Source organism: Drosophila albomicans, chromosome X (assembly GCF_009650485.2).
Source record: "Drosophila albomicans strain 15112-1751.03 chromosome X, ASM965048v2, whole genome shotgun sequence".
NCBI lineage: Eukaryota > Metazoa > Arthropoda > Insecta > Diptera > Drosophilidae > Drosophila > Drosophila albomicans.
Window position 1 is genome coordinate 15,687,081 of NC_047627.2, and position 20,665 is coordinate 15,707,745.

Here is a 20,665-nt window from a genome sequence, read left to right on the forward strand (position 1 = left end):
AGTTGTGCTCACTTTTGCTTTCTTATGCTGGTAAATGGTATTCAATTCAAGTTGATAAAGTCATTTGCCTGTCACAGCATAAAGTTGAATAAACGTTCTTCCACTAAACAGAGATGTTTACTTAGTTCATTCAACACACAGGCATTGACTGACATTTTTGTGCACAGCATTCGACTTCTCAGGAATGCGTCATCCTTAACGATAAACTAAGTTTTTGGCACTGTCATTTGCACAGCACTGCCAATCAGTCAGTCACTCAGTCGCTCATTCAGTCAGTCGCTCAGTATGCTGTAAGTAGGTTGAATAACAAAAGATACTACGTTGTTATGATAGACATAAAACCCAGTTACGAGGGGCGTTATGCCGTTGCGAATGCCACAGTTGAATCAAACAAATATTCAAGGCAATCGAATTGATCGATACTTTGTTGCACTCTTTAAAGTTAAAGCTCCGACAACAAAATTGTTATTCAATGCACACGAAATTTGAACAAATCTCTACGTCCGTCAGGCCGTCTGTCCATCGGTTTTTCGACACTTAACTCTATCCGCATTAATGTGAAGTTAATGAAAGTTAAATGTTATTCACACGAAATTTGAACAAATTTTCATAGATTAAGGAGATAAATTTAGGCGTCCGTCAGGCCGTCTGTCCATCGCTTTTCCAGCACATAACTCTATCAGCATTAATGTAAAGTTAATGAAAGTTGAAGGTTATTCATATTTGAAGTGTCAAAACTATTTTAGCAAAGTTTTCGAAAATAATTAATTGAAAATTGCACACAATTTAGTGTCCGTTCTCCATCAAATGAAATTGCTAGCGACTTTTGTAATTACAGTTGCTGCTCAAGGTTCTTGTTACAACGCATTTTACATTTTAACAACATGGGAGAAAGTTTTAATTTTAAATGCGTGAACAATTAGTTGAGTGCAATTCGCGTTTTGCTGGCAAAAGGAAATTAAATTGATTTGAAAGTGTTTGCCATCAAAGCGAATGTGCAAATATTGATTGAATACCAGACAAAGCACTCGCAAGCACTTCAGAATGAGCTCTAGTTGTTGCTGTTGCTGTTGTTGTTATTATTATAACTATTATGAGTATTATATCATTTTTTATAAGGCAGTTCAACGAACTGTAAGCACGAAATAAATGTCTGGCCATTCGCCTGTCTACGGTTATTACGCCAATAATTTGTTGTCATTGCAAACAGAGTAAATTATTTCGCCTTGTTTTTGTTATTATTATTATTACTATATATTTTTGGTGCTTTTTTAGTTTCATTTTTATTTTTATTTCAATCTTATTCCCTTGTTGATTGATGGCAGACTATATGCATGATTGTTGTACTTGTTGTTGTTGTTGTTGTTGTTGTTGTAGTTATTGTTGCCGGCGGCAATTATGAGCAGGCAAAAAAAAAAGACTGCTTGCCAATAGCCATCTAATGTGTTTCACTTCCCCTTCCTTAACCCTGCGCATTCTCTTCATTCACACACTGAGCAAAAAGTCAAGGCACTTGACCGTTTTATACTGTTTGATAGACAATTAATAGTAGCGAATTATTTCAAATTGTTTTCCATAAAAATTGCAATTATTTTTTTAAATATTTTCTTAATTTAATTTCATATATCATATGAACAAATTTTCATAGATTAAGGAGGTAAATTTAAGCGTCCGTCAGGCCGCCTGTCCATCGCTTTTCCAGCACTTAACTCTATCAGCATTAATAAATGAAAACGATTTTTTAATTGCAGTTTTCTTTTCTCAATAGAGTTCTCTAACTTCTTTCTGCAATGAAATTTGATTATAGTAATTGTTAAAAATTCTTCGAAAATTTGCGATTCAAATTTAAAGTTACCATATTTCTTAAAGTGAATTTGAATTCAAATTGTAATTTGATTTTTTCATTATTTCTATATCTATGATTGTTTTTAAATTCGATTTTATTTGATTTACTTAGTTATTTTCATAGATAAATACAAAACTTAAAATCTTACATTAAATTTATTTTATAATTAAAAGTTCTAAAAGTGATTTCTCTCTGTGTATCTTTCAGCTGAAGGCCTGACGCCTGCAGGACGACGACCACAAAGTGCTCATGTGTGCGTGTGTGTGAGTGTGTGAGTGTGCATATGTCTATGTGTATGTCTGTGTGCGAGTTCTAGTTGTGCAGCCTGAAACAGGATGGATGCTAGGCGACAGAAGCGACTTGGCCCAGCGCCAATTGCATCGTTCGAAAAGTCATTTGAGGACAATACCACAGCAGCAGCCACAGCAACAACAGCAACACCAACAACAACACAACAAGAGCAACATCAACAGAGAGGAGCAAAGGCAAGTGCGACTATCTGTCTCTCTGTGTATGCATAGTGCTTATATATTATTTACGATCTGAGCCTAAAAATTAATTAAGTCAAACATAAGCAAAACACCGGCAAAAGCTTTAAGTGTGTGGGAGTGAAAGAGAGCACACGCGAGCGAGAAAGAGAGTGAGGGACAGAGAGCGTGTGTTGTGGTCGATGGCGAATGCCAGCAACATGCAAATGGCCACTTAAAAGGCAGGCGAACAAAACGCTTTTGGGCTAATAAACAAAACGAAGCTTAAACGATGCCCAGCAACAACAATCGAGATAAGAAGAAGAGCAGAAGGAGAAGGAGAAGAAGAAACAGCAGCAACAACAGCATCGACAGCATCAGCGATAACTGTTTCCCGCTCTCTCTTTCTCTCTCTCTCTCTCTCTCTCTCTTGCGTCCCTCTCTTTACTGCAGTGGTCAGTGGGTGGGGGCGTAGCGGGGGACGGGGTCAGCGTCGCAGTCACAGTTCGGCATTCAGGATTGTGAAAATATTTTGACACACATCAAATCAAATGTGAAGTGGATGGAAAGTGTGCTCTAAATAATGTCATTTCACAATGGGAGCAGCAATTGGAAAGCGTGTATGTGTGTATGTGTGTGTGTATGAGTGCATGTGTGTCAGACAGTGCGTTTGGGGGGTGTGTGAGGGTGTGTTTGTGCTTGCCTAAGAGTTGGGACAGGGGAACTAAATAAATACAGTAAAAAAAAAAATAAAATGAAACATGCAAAAGCATCAGCAGCTGGGGATTGGGATTGTTCAGAGGGGAGCGTGAAGAGAGAGAGAGAGAGCAAGCGAGAGTGAGGGCGAGAGTATGTCAAAGCGAGGGGATGACGAGCACAAGGGAGGTGGGCAAGACGAGCTTGGCACAATGCGCGACAGCAGCATAGAAACCAGCCTCGAGGCTAGCCTATGAACATTTGTGTACATCAAATGAAATGCTCTAAGCCAAATGAAAAATGTCAAGATCTAGAATTTGTAAGAAACAGTAGAATCAGATAAATTTCGATAATAAAATAATTTAATTATTGTTTCAAACAATGCATAACTTTGAAAAAATATAAGAAATGTAGCGAAAAGAAAATTTATTAAAATTATCCATAGAAAAGATTTAAATTTCTATAATTTATGTAAAGCTCTGAAATTAATATGAATTAATTCATTGTTGCATTAATAAGTGTTGTCAGAAAACAAATAATAATAATAGAAAAAAAAAACATAAAAAATATAAATAAAGTGAAATATTAAAATAAAATTAAAATAAAAATATTCAAATAACAAAATAAAAAAGATAATAAAGTTGATTGGAACCCAAAACTTTGTTTTAAAATATGTATTTCTTAATAAGTATGCATTAATAAAGAGTCCTTTCGCGAAAATGGATGGAAAATGGTATTAGAAATGTCAACGAATTGAACGAATTTCATTTTTTTTAAGAAGTAGCTAAATCTCAATTAATATGACTAAGCAACTTCCCAAAATAACTGAAATTCCTTCAATTTGTTGACATTTCTAATACCATTTATAATTTTTAAATTCTTTAGAGCAAAATTGTTTAGATAAACTCGTGCTAAACAATTTGTAAAAGTTTAAGTGCAAGTCAAACACTTGCAGCTAATGCATTACTTTTTATTGCATAACTAATAAACAATTATTAATTCATTATGAGTAGAGTGCTTCCACCCCGTTCGGTATTAAAAGCTAACAATTATTTATGTATGAACTCGGCAACAACAACATGAAATTTCTTCTGACTCAATGCAGTCTCTAGTTGTGTGTGCAGTGCTGTGTGTGTTGGTGTTTTTGTATTTTTGAGTAAAAAGCTCTGACAGCTGAGAGCATGCGATGTCTGCTGGTGTTTGGTGTTTTGCAGCTGAAAAGCTTTCTATAGCTTCGAAAGCTTTGGCTTCAATATATGTCTGCCCAAAGACACACGCATACACACACACACACACATACTACTGCAGCAAGCCGTAATCACAATCAGCAGCAGCAGCACAGCAAACTTTTAGGCTGCCAGTTGAGTTCAGTCGACTCCAGTACGACGCTGGCGCTGCGTGCGTGCAGTCTAACGGTATTGAACGGCAACGAAAGCAAACGACACAAAAATACCGAAGAGCACCAAGTTTAGAGAGAGAGAGAGCGAGAGAGTAACTAACTGCTTGGCGTTGAGCGCGCGCGCTACGAAACGAAACCAAGAAGTCGAAGAGAAGAAGAAGCAGCAGCAGAAAGCAGAAACACAAGCAGATATTGTAGTTTGACTTTGCGCTTCCGTCGCAGCGTCGTTGTCGTCGCCGTTGTCGTTGTAGTTGTAATTCCTTTTTTTTTCGGTTGTTGTTGTTGTTATTAATATTTTTTTTTTTTGGAAATTGTTGGTGAAAAGTTACAAAAATAAAAACAACCCGAGAGCGAGAGAGAAGAATAAATTATTAATAAGGACAAGTGTGGGAGAATATAAAAAGATATAACAAAATCAAAAAAAAAAAAAGAAAAGAAAGAAGCAAACACACAAACATTCAACGAGGCGAGAGCGAGCACAAAAGAGAGAGTGAGAGAGAGCAGAAAGGAAGCGAACTTTTGGCACACGGTGAGTAGTAAAATGCGTGTGTATGTGTGTGCGTGTGTGTGTGTGTGGGGGGCAACACAACATTAACAATAAACAGAAACAGCAGCACGCTGTCAACCAGAGGCCTAAAGGCAGCTCTCAGCATGCTACGCATACACACACACACATACATAATTATAAATATATGTAAATACGTATGTACATTCTATACTATATGTGTGTACATACATGTATGCTCTGTGTGTGTGTGTGTGTGTGCGGTTCTTATTCAAATCATATGCATAATTATGATTAATTTCATAAGACTTCAGACTAACTACCGAACTTAAAGCGCAGCACCTAAAAGTATGCAAGACCAAACTGAATTTAGCTGCCATTTGCCTTTTTGGCTGTGTGTCCCCATTTTGCTTTCTATTTTTTTCGTTTTTTTCTTCTTCTTCTTCTGCTACTGCTGCTTTGGCTTTGGCTCGTTTTCTGTACACCAGCGAACCACAACAATTCGTTTTTTGGAATCTATGCCGGTTACTTGTTTATTTCAAATTAATTACATATTTGTATGTATGCGCTGTTGGATGCGGTGCGGTGTATTCCTTAGCATATCAAAGCGTGTGTGAGAGCGAGAGAGCGCGAGGAGACGTGCTAGAGCTAGCACGTGAAAAAAGCATTGCATACTTTTGAGCGGCGGATTTAAATTAATTTCATTTGCGCGTGAGTGTCATACATATGTGGGTGCTTAAGTGTGCGTGTGTGTGTGCGTATGTGTGTTTGTGTGGCTTGGCAATCTCAAGGACAATAAACGCATGCTTTTCGTGTTTGCAATTTTTGCATTTAGCAGCGACGCCAACAGACGAAGCGCCATGTGTCAATCAGCGTCTCTCTCTCTATCTATAGAAGTCTGTGTGTGTGTGTGTGTGTGTGTGCGTAAGGTCTTTTCCTTGAGCTGCATGACAGAATGTGAAATCGCAACGTGCTCGGTTGTTGCTCCGCTAAACTATGCGTCGCATAGTTTGTGGCATGCAACAGCAACAGCAGCAGCAGTCTTAACTTTCCAACTGGATAATTGCATTGACATTGCATTTAACTAACACAGAGAACCAATGTTCATCATGATCATGATGATGTTGATGATGGGGTCATGTCAAGTGGCAGCACTTGAGCTTTAACTGAGTGTTAGCTAAGCTTTTAAGCACACACACAAATTAAATTAAATGTTTACTTGCAACGTGCACGCGTCCTCCATGGTCACTTTAAGCGTAATTGCAAATAATATAGTACAGCTAAAGATGATGATGAAGCAACAACAACAAAAGCCAACTAAACTCGAATGCAATAAAACGCACAATCAAATAAAATTGCCTCTTAAAAGGCAAAACAAAAAAGAGAAGAGTGCGAGCAAAGGATGTGAAGGCAACAAATGATGAAAATTTCGCGCTAAAGAAGTACGTAAACTATATAGCACACACACATACACACACACATACATACATTTGCACAAAGAACACAAAAGTAATTGCATTGAGAGCATTATGAAACATTTTCCCACAGAGAAATATAAAATAAATTCGAAGCAAAGTCAGCAAATGTGCTTTAATGGCAGCACTCAGAACACAGAGCACAAAGCACGAAAAAAGTGTGCAATAAAATAATAAATATTTTATGACAACATGCAAAATAATCATAGTTGATGAATATGACAAAATTGTTAATGAAAAATGTATTTTTTGAACAACAAAGAAACTTTCAAAGATAACTAGAAATCTACTACAAACTTTAGGCATCAACTAACTAAAATATTTGGCTTTGACTTTAATAATAATATAATAATAATAATAATAATTTACTGCTGGCAAATCACATAAATCAATTATAAAATGTACTACAAAAATATTTACAATTCATTTGCAAGAAAGAAAATCATATTGCAAAAGCATTTAACTTTCGTAATAAAAGCTAAAATTGACTGCTGGCAAATCAAATATATAAATAAATTTGCTACAAAATTACCCTACAAAATTATATGCAATTTCTTTGATATTTCAATTACAAAAGCATATTACTTTAATAATAAAATCTTTAAAATGAAATTTACTGTTGGCAAATCGAATAAATAAATAACAAAAAAAGAGCTGAAATGGAATTAAGAGCTCATGAGCATTTAAATAATAAATGAAGCGCGTCTGAGCTCGCGATAATACAAAATGTGTAAATTATAAAGCATCAAGATAAAACGATGTTAAATAAATGAAATCACAATGCAATATTAAATATGTATAAGCCAAACGCGAACTCTTGACTAACAACACAATATTTGATTATTATAGTGCAGAAGAGAAAAGAAAGTTCAGGGTGCGTAAAGTTTTCTTTTATACTTGCAAAAATTAATAATGTTGTCTCGATGCGAAAACTGTGTCGTTATAGAAGATGTAGAAGAAAAGACAATGTGTGTGTGTGTGTGTGTGTGCGAAAAAGTTGTACAAGTTGATATCCCTGTGGTTCGTTAAAATAAAGTGGAGAGCTGTATCCTAACTTTGCTAACCTGGTCATGGTCTTGTACGATGACAATTTCGTTATCCTTGGAGCCCGGGAGCCAGGACACATGTTGTTTTACGTCAGTGTGCGTTCGTTCGTTACGAAGAATTTGTCGATTTTGGTTCAGTAAACCCTGCAGCATTAATGTAGTTTTCAATTATCCAATTGCACACATTTTGGGGAACGTCCCTTTCCCTTCCCCTTTCCTTTCCCCTCCGCGTTACCAGGCAACCAACTTGCACCAGTTGTGTGTGGGTGCGAGAGGCGGAAATCAGGTGGGAAACGATAAGAAAAAAAAAAAGGAGGCAACTGGATTTTAATTAAAATCACATGCTATGGAAAACCATAAAGGATACAAAGTTAAACGTTGTCCGCTCTCTGGGGTAACACAAATGACGTGGGAGCTGACGTTGTAGGTTCCCCCCAAGGGAGTGGGGTAATGCCACGAGGGCTGCTCCAATTTGCGAGTGGCAGCTGCTGCTGTTGTGCTGCTGTTGTCAAGCGACGCACTTTTTTGTATGAGCATGCTCGACAGCGGAGACACTTGTTAAGCGACATATTCATCATTGAAAAATTGCAAAATTTGTAGCGGCTAAGTATGCTTAAATTTACGTTTAAATTGCATAAAAAGAATTTCGAAATTCGAAATTAATAAGTCAAAATTTGCATACGCTACATGGCATAGTCTTTGAGTTATAGATGCTTTTGTACGCGGACAGACGGGCAGACGGATGCTAAGCTGAGTCAGCAATTTCTGCTAATAAAATATACACACTTTTGCCTTTGCTTTATGTGTGTACTTTATGGCTTTGTGAAGCATATATGTATATAAAATGCTAAAGCAAGCAATGGCCAGCTAAAACCTTGTCAACAAATTGTCCAGCATTAGCTCTTAAGAGTGAAAGTAATGCGGTGTATTTTAAACAATTTTGCTGCTCAATTTTGACAAAAGTCTACATATAACATCTATGTATATTTCGCAGTTTAAATTAAATTTCAAGGTTTAAATTGTTGCTATTAATACTTTGTTTTAATATCATTTAGTATATAAGTATATTCAATTATTCTCTAATACACAAATTTAGTCTTTAAAGGCAAGTGTGCTCGACTGTGAGATACACGCTACCCATTTTTAATGAAAGCAAAACAGTGCGGTATTCATTTTATAATATACCACCTTAATATACCGCAAAAATACTATAAATATACCAAAGGTTATATTTGGTAGATTGGTCTAGTAAGTTATAATTCCCTTCTTCCTAATGGATAGCGGGAAAAAAATATGATAAGTGAAGAAAATAAAAATTTTAATGGAGTTATGTATATCAACACTCTTTAAATTATGTAAAAGTAATAGTTAAAAACTGACGAAACTCCTAAATTTAATATCGGGTGAAGTATGAATAAGAATTCAAATCAAAGCTCTTTAAATGATGTAAAACTAATAATTTATATTAAAATGGTCAAAAATCTGCACTGAAATATATATTCAAATAAGGTATAAATAGGAATTCAAAATTATGCATAAAAATAACTAAATTACGAATGTATTTCAATGTAATTAACTAGAAGAATGGTAAAAGGAAACCTACGACTAATTCTAAGAAAACTTCAGCCTGAAACTATGTGAGTAAAGTGAAATTCTTAGCTCCAGCTGAAGAAGAAGACATGTTAAGGCATTTCAATTATGAAAATGTATTTTCAAGAACGCCATTTTTATACCCGCTACCCATAGGGTAGAAGGGTATTACAACTTTGTGCCGGCAGGAAATGTATGTAACAGGTAGAACGAGGCATCTGCGACCCTATAAAGTATATATATTCTTGATCAGCGTCAACAGCCGAGACGATCTAGCCATGTCCGTCTGTCTGTCTGTGTGTCTGTGTGTCTGTCCGTCTATCCGTATGAAACACTGGATCTCAGAGACTGTAAGAGATAGAGCTATAATTTTTTTCGACAGCATTTTTTATGTTTGCACGCAGATCATGTTTGTTTCAAATTTTTGCCACGCCCATTTCCGCCCCGTAAATCATAAAAATCGAATAACAAGCGTAATTTAAAAGCTAGAGTTGCGGATTGTGGTATCTACAATAATAACTATAATAGTTATGATTCCTGAGAATTTGGTTGCGATTAGATAAAAATTTTGGAAGTTATTAAAGAAATACTTTTATATGGGCAAAAACGCACACCTACTAGGGGTCTTAGTTTCTATGGCTGACAATCTGGTATATTGCGCCGTCTATGGTATATTTTGAATGCGGTACTACACCGATATACCACATATACCATTTGGTATATTTTTAGTATTTTTTGCAGTATATTTGGTATATTTTGATAATAATACCGCAAAATATATTGCTTTTATTTAAAATGGGTAGCGGGTATCTCACATTCGAGTACACTCGACTGTAACTTTCTTACTTGTTTTTACTGAATAATCCTCTCAACCACTTGACTTTTCATTTGTGATTGTATTACTTGATATTGATAATGATTATACATTATTTTGCATTTATGGCAGATGATGGAGCAAACGCTGCGCAAACAGACAACAACGACAAGCGGTCCCAGTTTAACGGGAACCGGAACCGGCACCGGCACCGGAAATGGCAGCGGGACAGGGAAAGGGACAGGGACAGGGAATGGGAACAGCAACAGCTCATCGTCCTCATCATCGACGGTGTCATCGGCCACCTGTTCAGCGAATGCGACAACAATCGTTGCCAAGCAACGGCCGCCGCCATTGAAAACGGCCACGACGACGGTGACAACGACGCTCGTGAGCAGCAATGAAGGCGGCCAACCGCTGCCGATGCCCCATCCAAGCGGTGCAGGCGGTGGCAGCAGCGGTGGCGGTGGCAATTATCGTGGCACCACAACGCTAACGACACCGTCGACGCCGCGCATCGAGTTGAGCCGGGCGTCGAGTTCATCGCATCACGAGGAGGACAGCCGGGAAAGCAGTCCGGAGAATGTCTTCGAGCAGGTAAGAAGAAGAAGAAGACGAAGAAGAAGGAGAAGTGCAAATGGATGGGAAGGGGAAACAAATGCGTGGGAAATACGTTGTAACTGTATAGACGGCTTCTTGTATTCCTATTTTTTTGTATTCGTTAGTTGGTTGGTCGGTTGGTTGATTCGTGGGTAGTGTTTGTTGTTTAGTTGGCTTGGCTTCTAGAGCAACAACCATGCCCGAGCAACAACAATAACAACAACTAAAAACAACAGCTATAAAACACAGCAACAATTACATGAACAAACAACAAAATAACATTTTAAGAAACGAATTCCATTTTTGTGCTAATTATTTGTACTTTGTTCTTCTTCTTCCTTTACATTTTTCGTATTTTATTTTCTCTCTTTCCGTGTGGAACACACCAACTCTCTTCTTCTCCCCTCTCTCTCTCTCTTTCTGTCTCCCTCTCGCTCTTATGCTCGGCTACACTCTCGATGTGTGCACACCAATACACCTACACTACGTACACACTCGCACACTAACACACACTTACTCACACACACACACACACACGCCCCACCGCAATGCACCACAAAATTGGCTGTTGATTTCTTGATTTGCGCTCTCTTGTTTTTCTTTTCATATTTTTTCGTTTTGTTTTTCGACTGCTTCTTCGACTCACTTTGTTTTTTTCGGCTCTTTCCCTCCGCCTTGCATGCTTCACCATCCCCATCTCTCCATCACCCTTTTGCCTATATCCCCGCTCTATCCAACTAACCGTTCCTCGTCTTGCAAACTTCACTTTACATTTTTTGCTCCTTCTTTCCCCGCTCCGCAAATTTTTGCTATAAAATTCTCTGTATTTGTGCGTGTGTGTGTGTGTGTGCGTATACGTTTGTGTGTGTGTGTATGCATGTGTGTGTGTGTGTGTTGGTTTAATGGTAACCAACTCCCAAAAAAAAAAAAAAAAAAAAAAAAAAAAAAAAAAACTAACTAATGCTATGAAGGTCGGCACTGGCACCCTACAGGAAACCATTGGTCTCGGTTTTCGCGAAGAGGGCGCCCTCGAGCTACGCAGCTCCACCGAGGAGCTCTATTTCATGGATCCCGAGCAAAAGAAAGAGGAGCAAGAGCGCCTCCAGCAGCAGCAGCAGCAGCAACAGCAGCAGCAACAACAGGTGAGTGAGGTAAGCACTACTCTATATACCTAAATACCCACTCTTTATGGTCCCAGAGTATTTTTACCCTATTTTTATGCAGAGTGCCAATCGTTTATCGATAAACGCTTCTTTTCCGGCAATTGTAAAATTCCAATTTCCCTAATTTCACCAACCGAATGAAGAATAAACTAAATTCGAAACAGAAGTTGCAGCAGTTATTTTAGATCACTAAATATCGATAAGCTAAATATCGATAATTTTCCCCAATTTCACCAACCGAATGAGGTATAAACTAAATTCGAAACCGAAGTTGCAGCAGTTATTTTAGATAACTAAATATCGATAAATATCGGCAATAGTAAAATTTCCAATTACCCTAATTTCACCAACCGAATGAAGAATAAACTAAATTTGAAACAGAAGTTGCAGCAGTTATTTTAGATAACTAAATATTTATATTTTAGATAACTAAATACGTTAAAGCGATTTTGATATTTTGTAAATGAAAGCAGAAGAAATAAGAATGAAAGACGAAGAAAGTTGAAAAAGTTATAGTTTTGAAATTTGAACAAACTGATTATCAATTTTAAAATCGGACCAACCAGTTTTATCAATCTCACAATTTTGAGCAAGTTTTTCACGAAGAACTTGGGAAGATTGCGAATTGAAGCCTAAACAGTAACCGACTTATAACACTTTTAAATTAATTTCAAAGAAAATATCTGAAATTAAGCTACCACATTGTATGACCATAGTAACTTATTTTCAAAGTTAAGCGATCCAATAAATCGAATTATTAATTACAAAGCAATAAAGTAACAAGAGAACTTTGTAACATTTCAATCTTGCTGAGACGAAGAAAAACTTCCCAGAAATTTGTTATATGCTATATTCACTACACAAAATGTAATTCCATTGTAAGCAAATAGTAAAGGATTTGTTGTGTTCGTTGTGGTATTTTGTGTGTGTGGTTTGCGGTAGAAAACAAAGTTCGACAGCTGTCGGAGATTTTAATACAAATTTGGCAACAAACTAATCACAATTTGAATTTTCATTGTGCTACGCAAGTTAACTAACTACGTGTGTACCTCTTGTGTAATAAAATGTAAACATACAAATAAAATCATATGTCCATTTCATTCGAAAGGAACTCCTTTAATTCAATCCAAATACCTGCTCTGTCTTCTTAATCAGCTAACCAAACTAGTTGACTTAGGAAACTAAAGCGTTTGCTTAGCTCAACTTGAGAGAGCACAAAAGAAATGCTGTGTAAAATCAACATAGATTTCACAGCTTTGCTCTTGAAGTGTAACCGCTTACCTTAAGTGTTTGCAGTTAAGTTTGTGTTGTTGTTGTTGTTTTATTTTGGTTCCTTTGGTTGGTAACCTGAGCGAGTCAACTTCAGTTTATTTGACGTATTAGCTCAGGGGTAAATACACCTCGAAGGCCTTGCTTTAAGTGCGCGTATAATCACGTTGCGAGCGAGAGACAGTTAATATTCGCAAAATCGCGAAATCGTGGAAAACCGCAACAAGCAGCGTCAAGAACAGCAAAGCAAAACCCCAAGTTGAAGAGCTGTCAGTCGCACTACAAAAATAATGAGAAACTTTGCAGTTCGCGTTGAAGAATTGCAAATACGCTAACAAATGGGAGAAAAGTTGCAAAATTTCAAGAGATTATTTTATGATATGCTTTTACTTTATTTTAGTTGATCAATTGATTTGACTATGCATCTGGCAACCTTGGTGATGTGATGATGATACTATCGACATACTATCTATATTTCGCACTATTGATATACGAACGATATTTCGCAATGCTTCAGTAACAACAATCATATCCAATGTAAAGCCCCTAAACGTCCTACTTGGTGATGTGATGATGATACTATCGATATACTAGCGATATTTAACACTATCGAAATACTAGCTAGATTTCACATTATCGATATACTATTTATATTTCGCACTATCCATATACGAGCGATATTTCATACTGCTTGAGTAACAACAATCATATCCAATGTAAAGCCCCTAAACGTCCTGCTCCATAGACCGGATCTACTATCGATATTTCATACTCAAAATATACTATCGATAGTCCTCTGATATGTCATCTGAATAAATAAATTACATCAGATAATTAACTCTATCACAAACTTAAACAAAATAAAATTGTTATTTCTTGGTTACAACATATTTATTCGTCACTGACTGTTTGCACATTCATAATTTCCCTATTTGTTGAGTAGTGTATTCAAAATGGCAGTGCGGAAATTGAAAGAAATTGAAATACTGTGAACTACTCAACTCTGCTGGTGCATGGCATTGAAGGCAGCCAAAGAACTAAGAACAGTGAGCAGAGCATAAAGCCAAAGCGTAGCCACGGCAACAAAGTTGAATTAATAATTTAGGATTGCGCGAGCAAGGGAAGAAAATGCAACATCACAGAGAGCTGCTACTGGCAGTGGCATGTGGCATGTGGCAAGCAGTAAGCAGTAAGTACGGCAAGCGGAAGTCGCGACATAAACGACGGCAAATGACAGATGGGGAATAGTGGGAATATTGTACAAGAAGATGGAAGATGGAAGATGAAAGCAAACTGTTGACTGGCGACTGACGGCAAACTCTTGGTTGGTTTACTTGTAGTTCACCTGGCGATTGACGCGAGAGTAGCGTAAATAAAAAGCAAATAAAAGCTGAAGGACAAACTTTCAAATGTCAGCTGACAAGTGCAGCGACAATAGGTGGCAGCAACAGGCAGAATAGTGACTCTGCACGACTGCCAAATGCCCTGTAAACACACAGTATTAGTAAAAGCATTGCCATGATGGATTGATTAATTATAAATTAAGAGTACTAGTCTACAGCCAGAGAATATTTGCAATATTTGACGGCTGATTGATTGATGTATAATTAATTGGGAACTTTAACCTGAAAATATATATTTGATATATTTGCATTTGATTGATTTAATAATTGATTCATAATTACAAGCTTTTGAAAGAACAAGTTGAATCCACAAGCAAAGTTAAGAACTTGAGGATATATATTTACTGATTGATTGATTGATTGATGATCAATTTTAAGCTTCATTCGGAAAATATAAATTTGCTATATAGGAAAGATTGATTCAACGTCTCGATTGATAATAAATTAAAAGCTTTTGTTATTTAAAAAGTACCAAAAAGTTAATTCACGGAGATTTTGTTACAATTTATTCAACGGCTGGTTGATTGATTAATGCCCAGTTAAGGAACTTGCTTGATTGATTGATTGAGGATCACTTACGTACTTATATTTTTGTATTAAATGGGTAACAAAACATAGTAAATACTTTAACAAATATTTTATAGATGGTAAGATTAAATCATTAAGTGATTGGTTGATTGATTGAATCATGTAAATGCTTTTTAACTTAAATGATTAATATTAATTGACTAATTGAAGAATACTAAACTGTCAATAAATATTTAAAGGGTATTCTGTCAATTACAAGGTATTTCAGTACACCTCAAAAAAACAACAATAAGTCCGGCAGCAAAAAAGTATGCAACATTTTTATTCTTGATGCACTTTCTTGCTGCCTTTTGGCGAGTTAAAACTTAAGTTGCGCTTCCTCGAAGTTGCGCGTAAGCAAAAAGTTTCGCGACCAATTGACAGGAGGACTTAATTAATTGAAATTGCAATAAGGTGGCAACGCCGTCGCGCACACACAGCAACACAACAATAGAAAACATGTTACTGCTGGAAAGTTATTAATGAAAACGGCGCTGGCAAAAAATTCTTGACAACTTTTCAATTTGCCATTAAACAGCGACAGCACTCGGCAGACGGCAGGCAACGGTAAATGAAAAGTTTAATAAGGCAGATGGCAACAAGGTGGCAAGTGGCAAAGTAACTGTCTGCCACATGGACGCCACACGGTCTAATCAGGAAACTTAGTTAGAGTGGAAAAACTGTATATGAGTTTTGTGATTCATAATTTCATTGAGAACATGTTGGTGACTGCACTCAAGTTGCCCTCCTGATGATGAACGCACATTAACTCTTCTAATTGAACAATTGAACTGATTAATTAGTTAATCAATGTGCAGGCCACATCGATATTGTCAATTTTGTCCGTCTGTCGGTCTGTCTGTCCACACATTGAATCGTTTATTTCCCAATGATTGCGTCAGGCATACATAGTTACCAAATTTATGGCCAATATGCCGTCGACTTTAGTTTGCAATGAAACTTAAATAGCTCGTCTCTTCATTCGCACAAATTGCAAGCTCAACATTAATTCATTAATGATTTACAGGAATTTGATGCTTGCATTTGATTATGACTTTGTGTCTTGTGTATTTTAAGTCCCGAAACCTGTTTCAGATCAATCTCATCATTCGTCTGTCTGTCTGTCCGTCCGTAAATTGAAGCGTTTAGTTCTTAATGATTGTATCAGATTGAATTACCGAATTCATGAGCAATATTCCCTATACTCAAATGTAGCTTTATTTTGTAATGAAACTTCAATAGCTGTTGCTATTCACAAGGTGAATAGATTTTTTATTATGGCTTAGAGTCTTGGGTATTTAAATTCTCACAAGACAAATTGAAACGATAAACACTCAAATTAATTAAACTAATTTATGCAGCTTTATTTTGGGTTAAAACTTTAGCAACTCTAACTTCAACCTACAAACTTTATTATACTTGTTCATTTGATTATGATGTTGTACCTTATTTAGTTTCAAGTGCAAAATCCTACAACATTTTTCAGTCCAACTTCAATAGCATATTATGCGACTCTAGTATAATTTGTCAGCTTACATGTGGCATAATGTAATCTAATTAAATGCAGCAACAGCTTGGTTAGCGCCAGCATGTTAATGACATTCTGCAGGACGCTCGGCAATTTTTTTGTGTAATTGCATTTGTCACTCAAACGAATACGAATGGAAATAGTAACCACGGTTGCTAATTAATTCATTTTTTGTACTCCACCTCCACCTCTCTCTTTATCCCTCTCTCTCTCTCTTTCGTTGGGTGTGACTATCTCCGTTTCTTTTTAGCACATTTCGCATGCATTGATATTTCCTGCAAAGCCCTAAAAAGCGACTCTCTTACTTCTCTGCCCCTTTTTTTGACACTTGTAGCAATACTCGTAATTTAAATTCGACTGCATGTTTTTTTCCACCCACTTCTTTTTCTATCTCTCTTTCGCTTTATCGCTCTCTTGAGCCTGTCTCGTTCTCATCCACTATGCATATAGCTCATAGCTCATAGACTCGGACTGACCTCATTGATTGACAGCGGCGAGGATGGGGATGCGCAAAAAGGGCTCTGCAATTGACATGAGATTGAATGAAAACCCGAGATTCTCCCACTTATCTACCCCATTTCCCTGCCTTCCGCGCTCTTCATTCATTCTCCCCTGTTTTTGACAAGCGAGCGCGTCGCGTGTCGCTATCCTCTTGAACGCCTCGAGTGACAATCGACAATTGTCAATCGTCAATTTCGAGTTCACATTGCGTTGACGATTGCTATTCTCTCATTATACCCGGCAATTGCGGATCCAACAGAGTGCATCAAATCTATAGCTGCATCCATCATATTTAATATAAAACCCTAAGTGTATTTCTCCATTAGCCGGATATTTCTTTTACGATTCAGATCTATTCCTCTTCTTTTAAACGGATACAACTATTAGACGATAGAGTTGTCACGGTTATAATTTTAGTCTGTCTGTCCGTTCGTTAGATCAACTATATTTCATTTGCTATTATAACTAGAAATTCCAAGTTTACTTTCAAATTCAAGTCATAAAATATTAAGGAATTAAATTAATGTTAGTAATGATTTTAAAGATTCACCAAATACATCAATAGACTGAAAATAAAGCGCGTTCTGTTGTAGTTTACAGAACTTTGCAGATTTACCTATGATTTAGATGCCCACAAACTGAACGAGCACTTAATTCACAGTCGTATCTGCTTGACTCAAGCTTTTGCTCACATTGATAATATCTACTACCTGCAAGAGGCTGAACATAAAGAGCAGTCTGTTGTAGTTTCCAGAGAAGACAACCCCATTATTTATATGTTAAGAGACTTAACGAACACTTAGTTTAGCTGTTGCTTTTCTCAAATTACTAGGAAGCTAAATATAACATCAGTCTGTTGCAATTGCAGATGAGCAGTTGAGCGGACTCCTTGCGCTTAATTAACAGTCGTCTCTGCTCGACTGTAGTTTTTTCAATAACACTTCTAACACTTGTTTCACTAACATTTGTGCGTACGTATTTTTTGTCGCCCTCGACCAGACGAAACGCTCCTCGCCGCACATCTTCAAGTTTGACGATCACCAGAGCTATCTGCAACAGCACCAGCGCAAAGATTCCGCCAGCTCCGAGGTGGCCGCCCTGCTCTGCATCTCGGGACGCACCAGTCGCATCTCAAGCGTCGGCAGCCAAGGCTCCGCAGTCAGTCGCCTCTCCGCCGTGTCGTGTGTGTCACGCTCACCGTCACCACATCGCATGTTGCTCGAAACATCGTTTTGCGGTCCCAAGCCCATGGAACCGGGCAGCGATGGTGTGCTAAGTGGTGCTGCGAGCAATGCCTCAACAGCGCCCAGCTCAGCGCAAAGCCTGGGTGAAGCAACGCTGGCGGTGGAGCAATTGCTGTTGGCGCGCACCAAACACGATCCCACGCAGGTGGTGTTGGCTGAGGGCATACAGATGCAAATGCAGCCAGCGACCAAGACGGGCACCACAACACGCAAAACGAAGCAGCCGCCCACAACGCTGGCCAACGGGGAACGCAACAGCAGCAGCAGCAAAGCGCCCACAAGCAGTGCAACGCAGTCCAGCAAGATGGGCGCCCAGCGACGTAGCACCAAAAGTCCCGGACAAATGGTCATAGGAAAGACGGCCAGCGGGACCGAGTACATACGCATTAATCTGCGACCCGATCACATGTACAGCGACAAAGGAATTGCGGCCAACGAGCGTGTGGTGGAGGCGCCCAATCAACTGACTCCCGTCTACTCGAAGGGCACACAACCCAAGCCGCCGCCCGCATCGTTGTGCCTGCAGAGCGGCGGTCTAGACGATGATCAGCAGCATCGTCTGACGCCCACCGCAAGTCCGAAGCCCGGACGTCATGCGTTGCGTCTGACAAGTCGTTCGCCCTCACCGGCAGCAGCCGCCGGCGGTGGAGGTTCTGTGTCACGCAAAAGTTCATTCAGTTCGCTATTTCGACTGGGTGGTAAAGATTCACCCGACTCGCCACGGGAAACGTCACGTTCGCGCAGCAAGAGCAAAGAACGTCCCTCGACCGCATTGGGACACGGTTCGAGTGGCGGTTCACAGAACGTGACGCCCAGCAAACAGAAGTCGGTGCTGGCGATCTTCAAGCCGGGCAAACGTGGCAGCAGCGCTGGCTCCAAGAGCTCATCACCGATTGAGGGTGCCACCGAGACGCCACCGCCGCCGCCACCAGCGCCCGGAGGCGCCGGACGCAGTCGGACACCGGCGCCCGGCTCGCGACCGAATAGTCGGCTGCGCTACTACGACGAACCCGTCGAGGGTTACATCCATATACCCTTGCACACGCCTCCCGAAGAACGTGAGGCACGCACTCTGCTCCAGGGTATACAACAGCTGGCGGCAGCGCCATCGCCACCACCGCTATTACCCACAGCAACACCGGCAGTCACAAGTGCCACAGCAACGCGCATCGCAGCTGTGGCACCGAATGCGGCACCCGCGGGCGCCGGAGCTCCCATCACAGCCAGTCAGCTGGCGGCCGCTGCGGCCGCTCTGAAACCCGTGGGACAACGGAAGGCGGTGCCAGCGCCACCGCCGCGCACACAACACGATCTGGATGCCATCGATACGCTGCCACCGCAGGAGGAGCTCGAACAACAGCAGCAGCGCAACTGGAGCCTGGAGGTGCAACGGCATAGTTCGTCCCAGGAATCGCAGGACACGTTGCAATCGATTAGCTCGGTGGTTAGCGCACGTGCCGCAAATCTGGCTCAGGTGGCGGAAAATTGCAATGCAGAGCAATTGCAACGACTGCCGTCGGTGGACAGCACACAGAGCGCGTGTGAGCCGCGTCTGGTGCAAACGGTGGCCACGGTGAATGCACCCATCGAGGATGCGGTGGCCAAGGAGCGACGTCGTCTGTTGTTTGCCACACGTCTGGGCTCGGGCAGCCAGGAACAATTGTTTAGCACACAGTTTAGCATCTCAAAGACGGAGAGTCAGTCCAGTCAGTTATCCGAGCAGGTTCAATTGCCGGATTCCACTGGTTCTACCGGCTCCGATGCGACTAACGACGGCATCCTACAACGTCAGGGCACCGTCATTCGGCGCACAGATGTGCCGACCGGCCAGGTGACTGCTGCGAGCACTGTGCGCTCCAGTTCCGAGGAGGATGCGGATGAGCAACCGGTGATTGTGAGTGCTGCTGCTGTTGTCATGCGCAGCAAGCACAAGTCGTGCTCCAACTCCGAGGAGGAATCACCGGGAGCAGCGGCAGTAACAGCTGCTCCACAACAGGCGGCCGATGTGCGACACTCGCGCTATCTAGAGAACTTTGATGTTCGCAAAAAGTATCACGAGAATGTGACGCCACGGGAGTCCAACACGCCACATGTCGCTCAAGCCCAACCTCCAACTCAGCCACAACCTCAGACACAGTCACAGTTGCCACAGGGACATGGCACCGTGCCACGCAAGCCCAAGCGACAGAGTGTGCCGGAAGTGAAACGTAAGTAACGAAACGGCAAAAGACGCAAGGGAGTGAAAATAACGAGGGGTCAATTGGCAAAAGCAGTTAAAGAATGAAGCAGTTGCAATTAAAACGCAATAAATCGATAACATTCTGTTTATATATCGATTGAAGCAAAAATAAAGCGAGTCTTACTAGGACTAGTTCACAAATTCAAGTTTCAAAAGTAACAGTTGTAATTGCAACAGGTCTTTGTCGTTCGGTTCTAACTAACTGTCAAACGAAATGGTAAATGAAGCTATCGAAACTTGAAAGTTATTAGAATCTAGCGAAAGTCACTTTAGATTGGGAGAACTAGCCAGAAAATTAGTATTGCATAGATAG

General features: G+C 39.6%; 1 protein-coding gene across 7 annotated transcripts in view; it reads left to right on the forward strand.

Annotated features, from left to right (window-relative positions):
- The window catches only part of LOC117564721 (mucin-5AC), a 33,028-nt gene that overhangs the window by 9,779 nt on the left and 2,584 nt on the right, over positions 1-20,665 (forward strand). For 2 of the 7 annotated variants that reach the window (XM_052005978.1, XM_052005985.1), the window contains exons 2-5: positions 2,054-2,331; positions 9,971-10,435; positions 11,410-11,589; positions 17,869-20,320. In XM_052005978.1, the coding sequence (XP_051861938.1) occupies positions 2,182-2,331; positions 9,971-10,435; positions 11,410-11,589; positions 17,869-20,320 (3,247 nt within the window). In that variant the 5' untranslated portion in view covers positions 2,054-2,181. Of the gene's footprint in view, positions 1-2,053; positions 2,332-4,398; positions 4,938-9,970; positions 10,436-11,409; positions 11,590-17,868; positions 20,321-20,665 lie in introns of those variants that run through there. The other 5 variants (XM_052005987.1, XM_052005990.1, XM_052005993.1 and 2 more) reach the window with 5 other exon arrangements.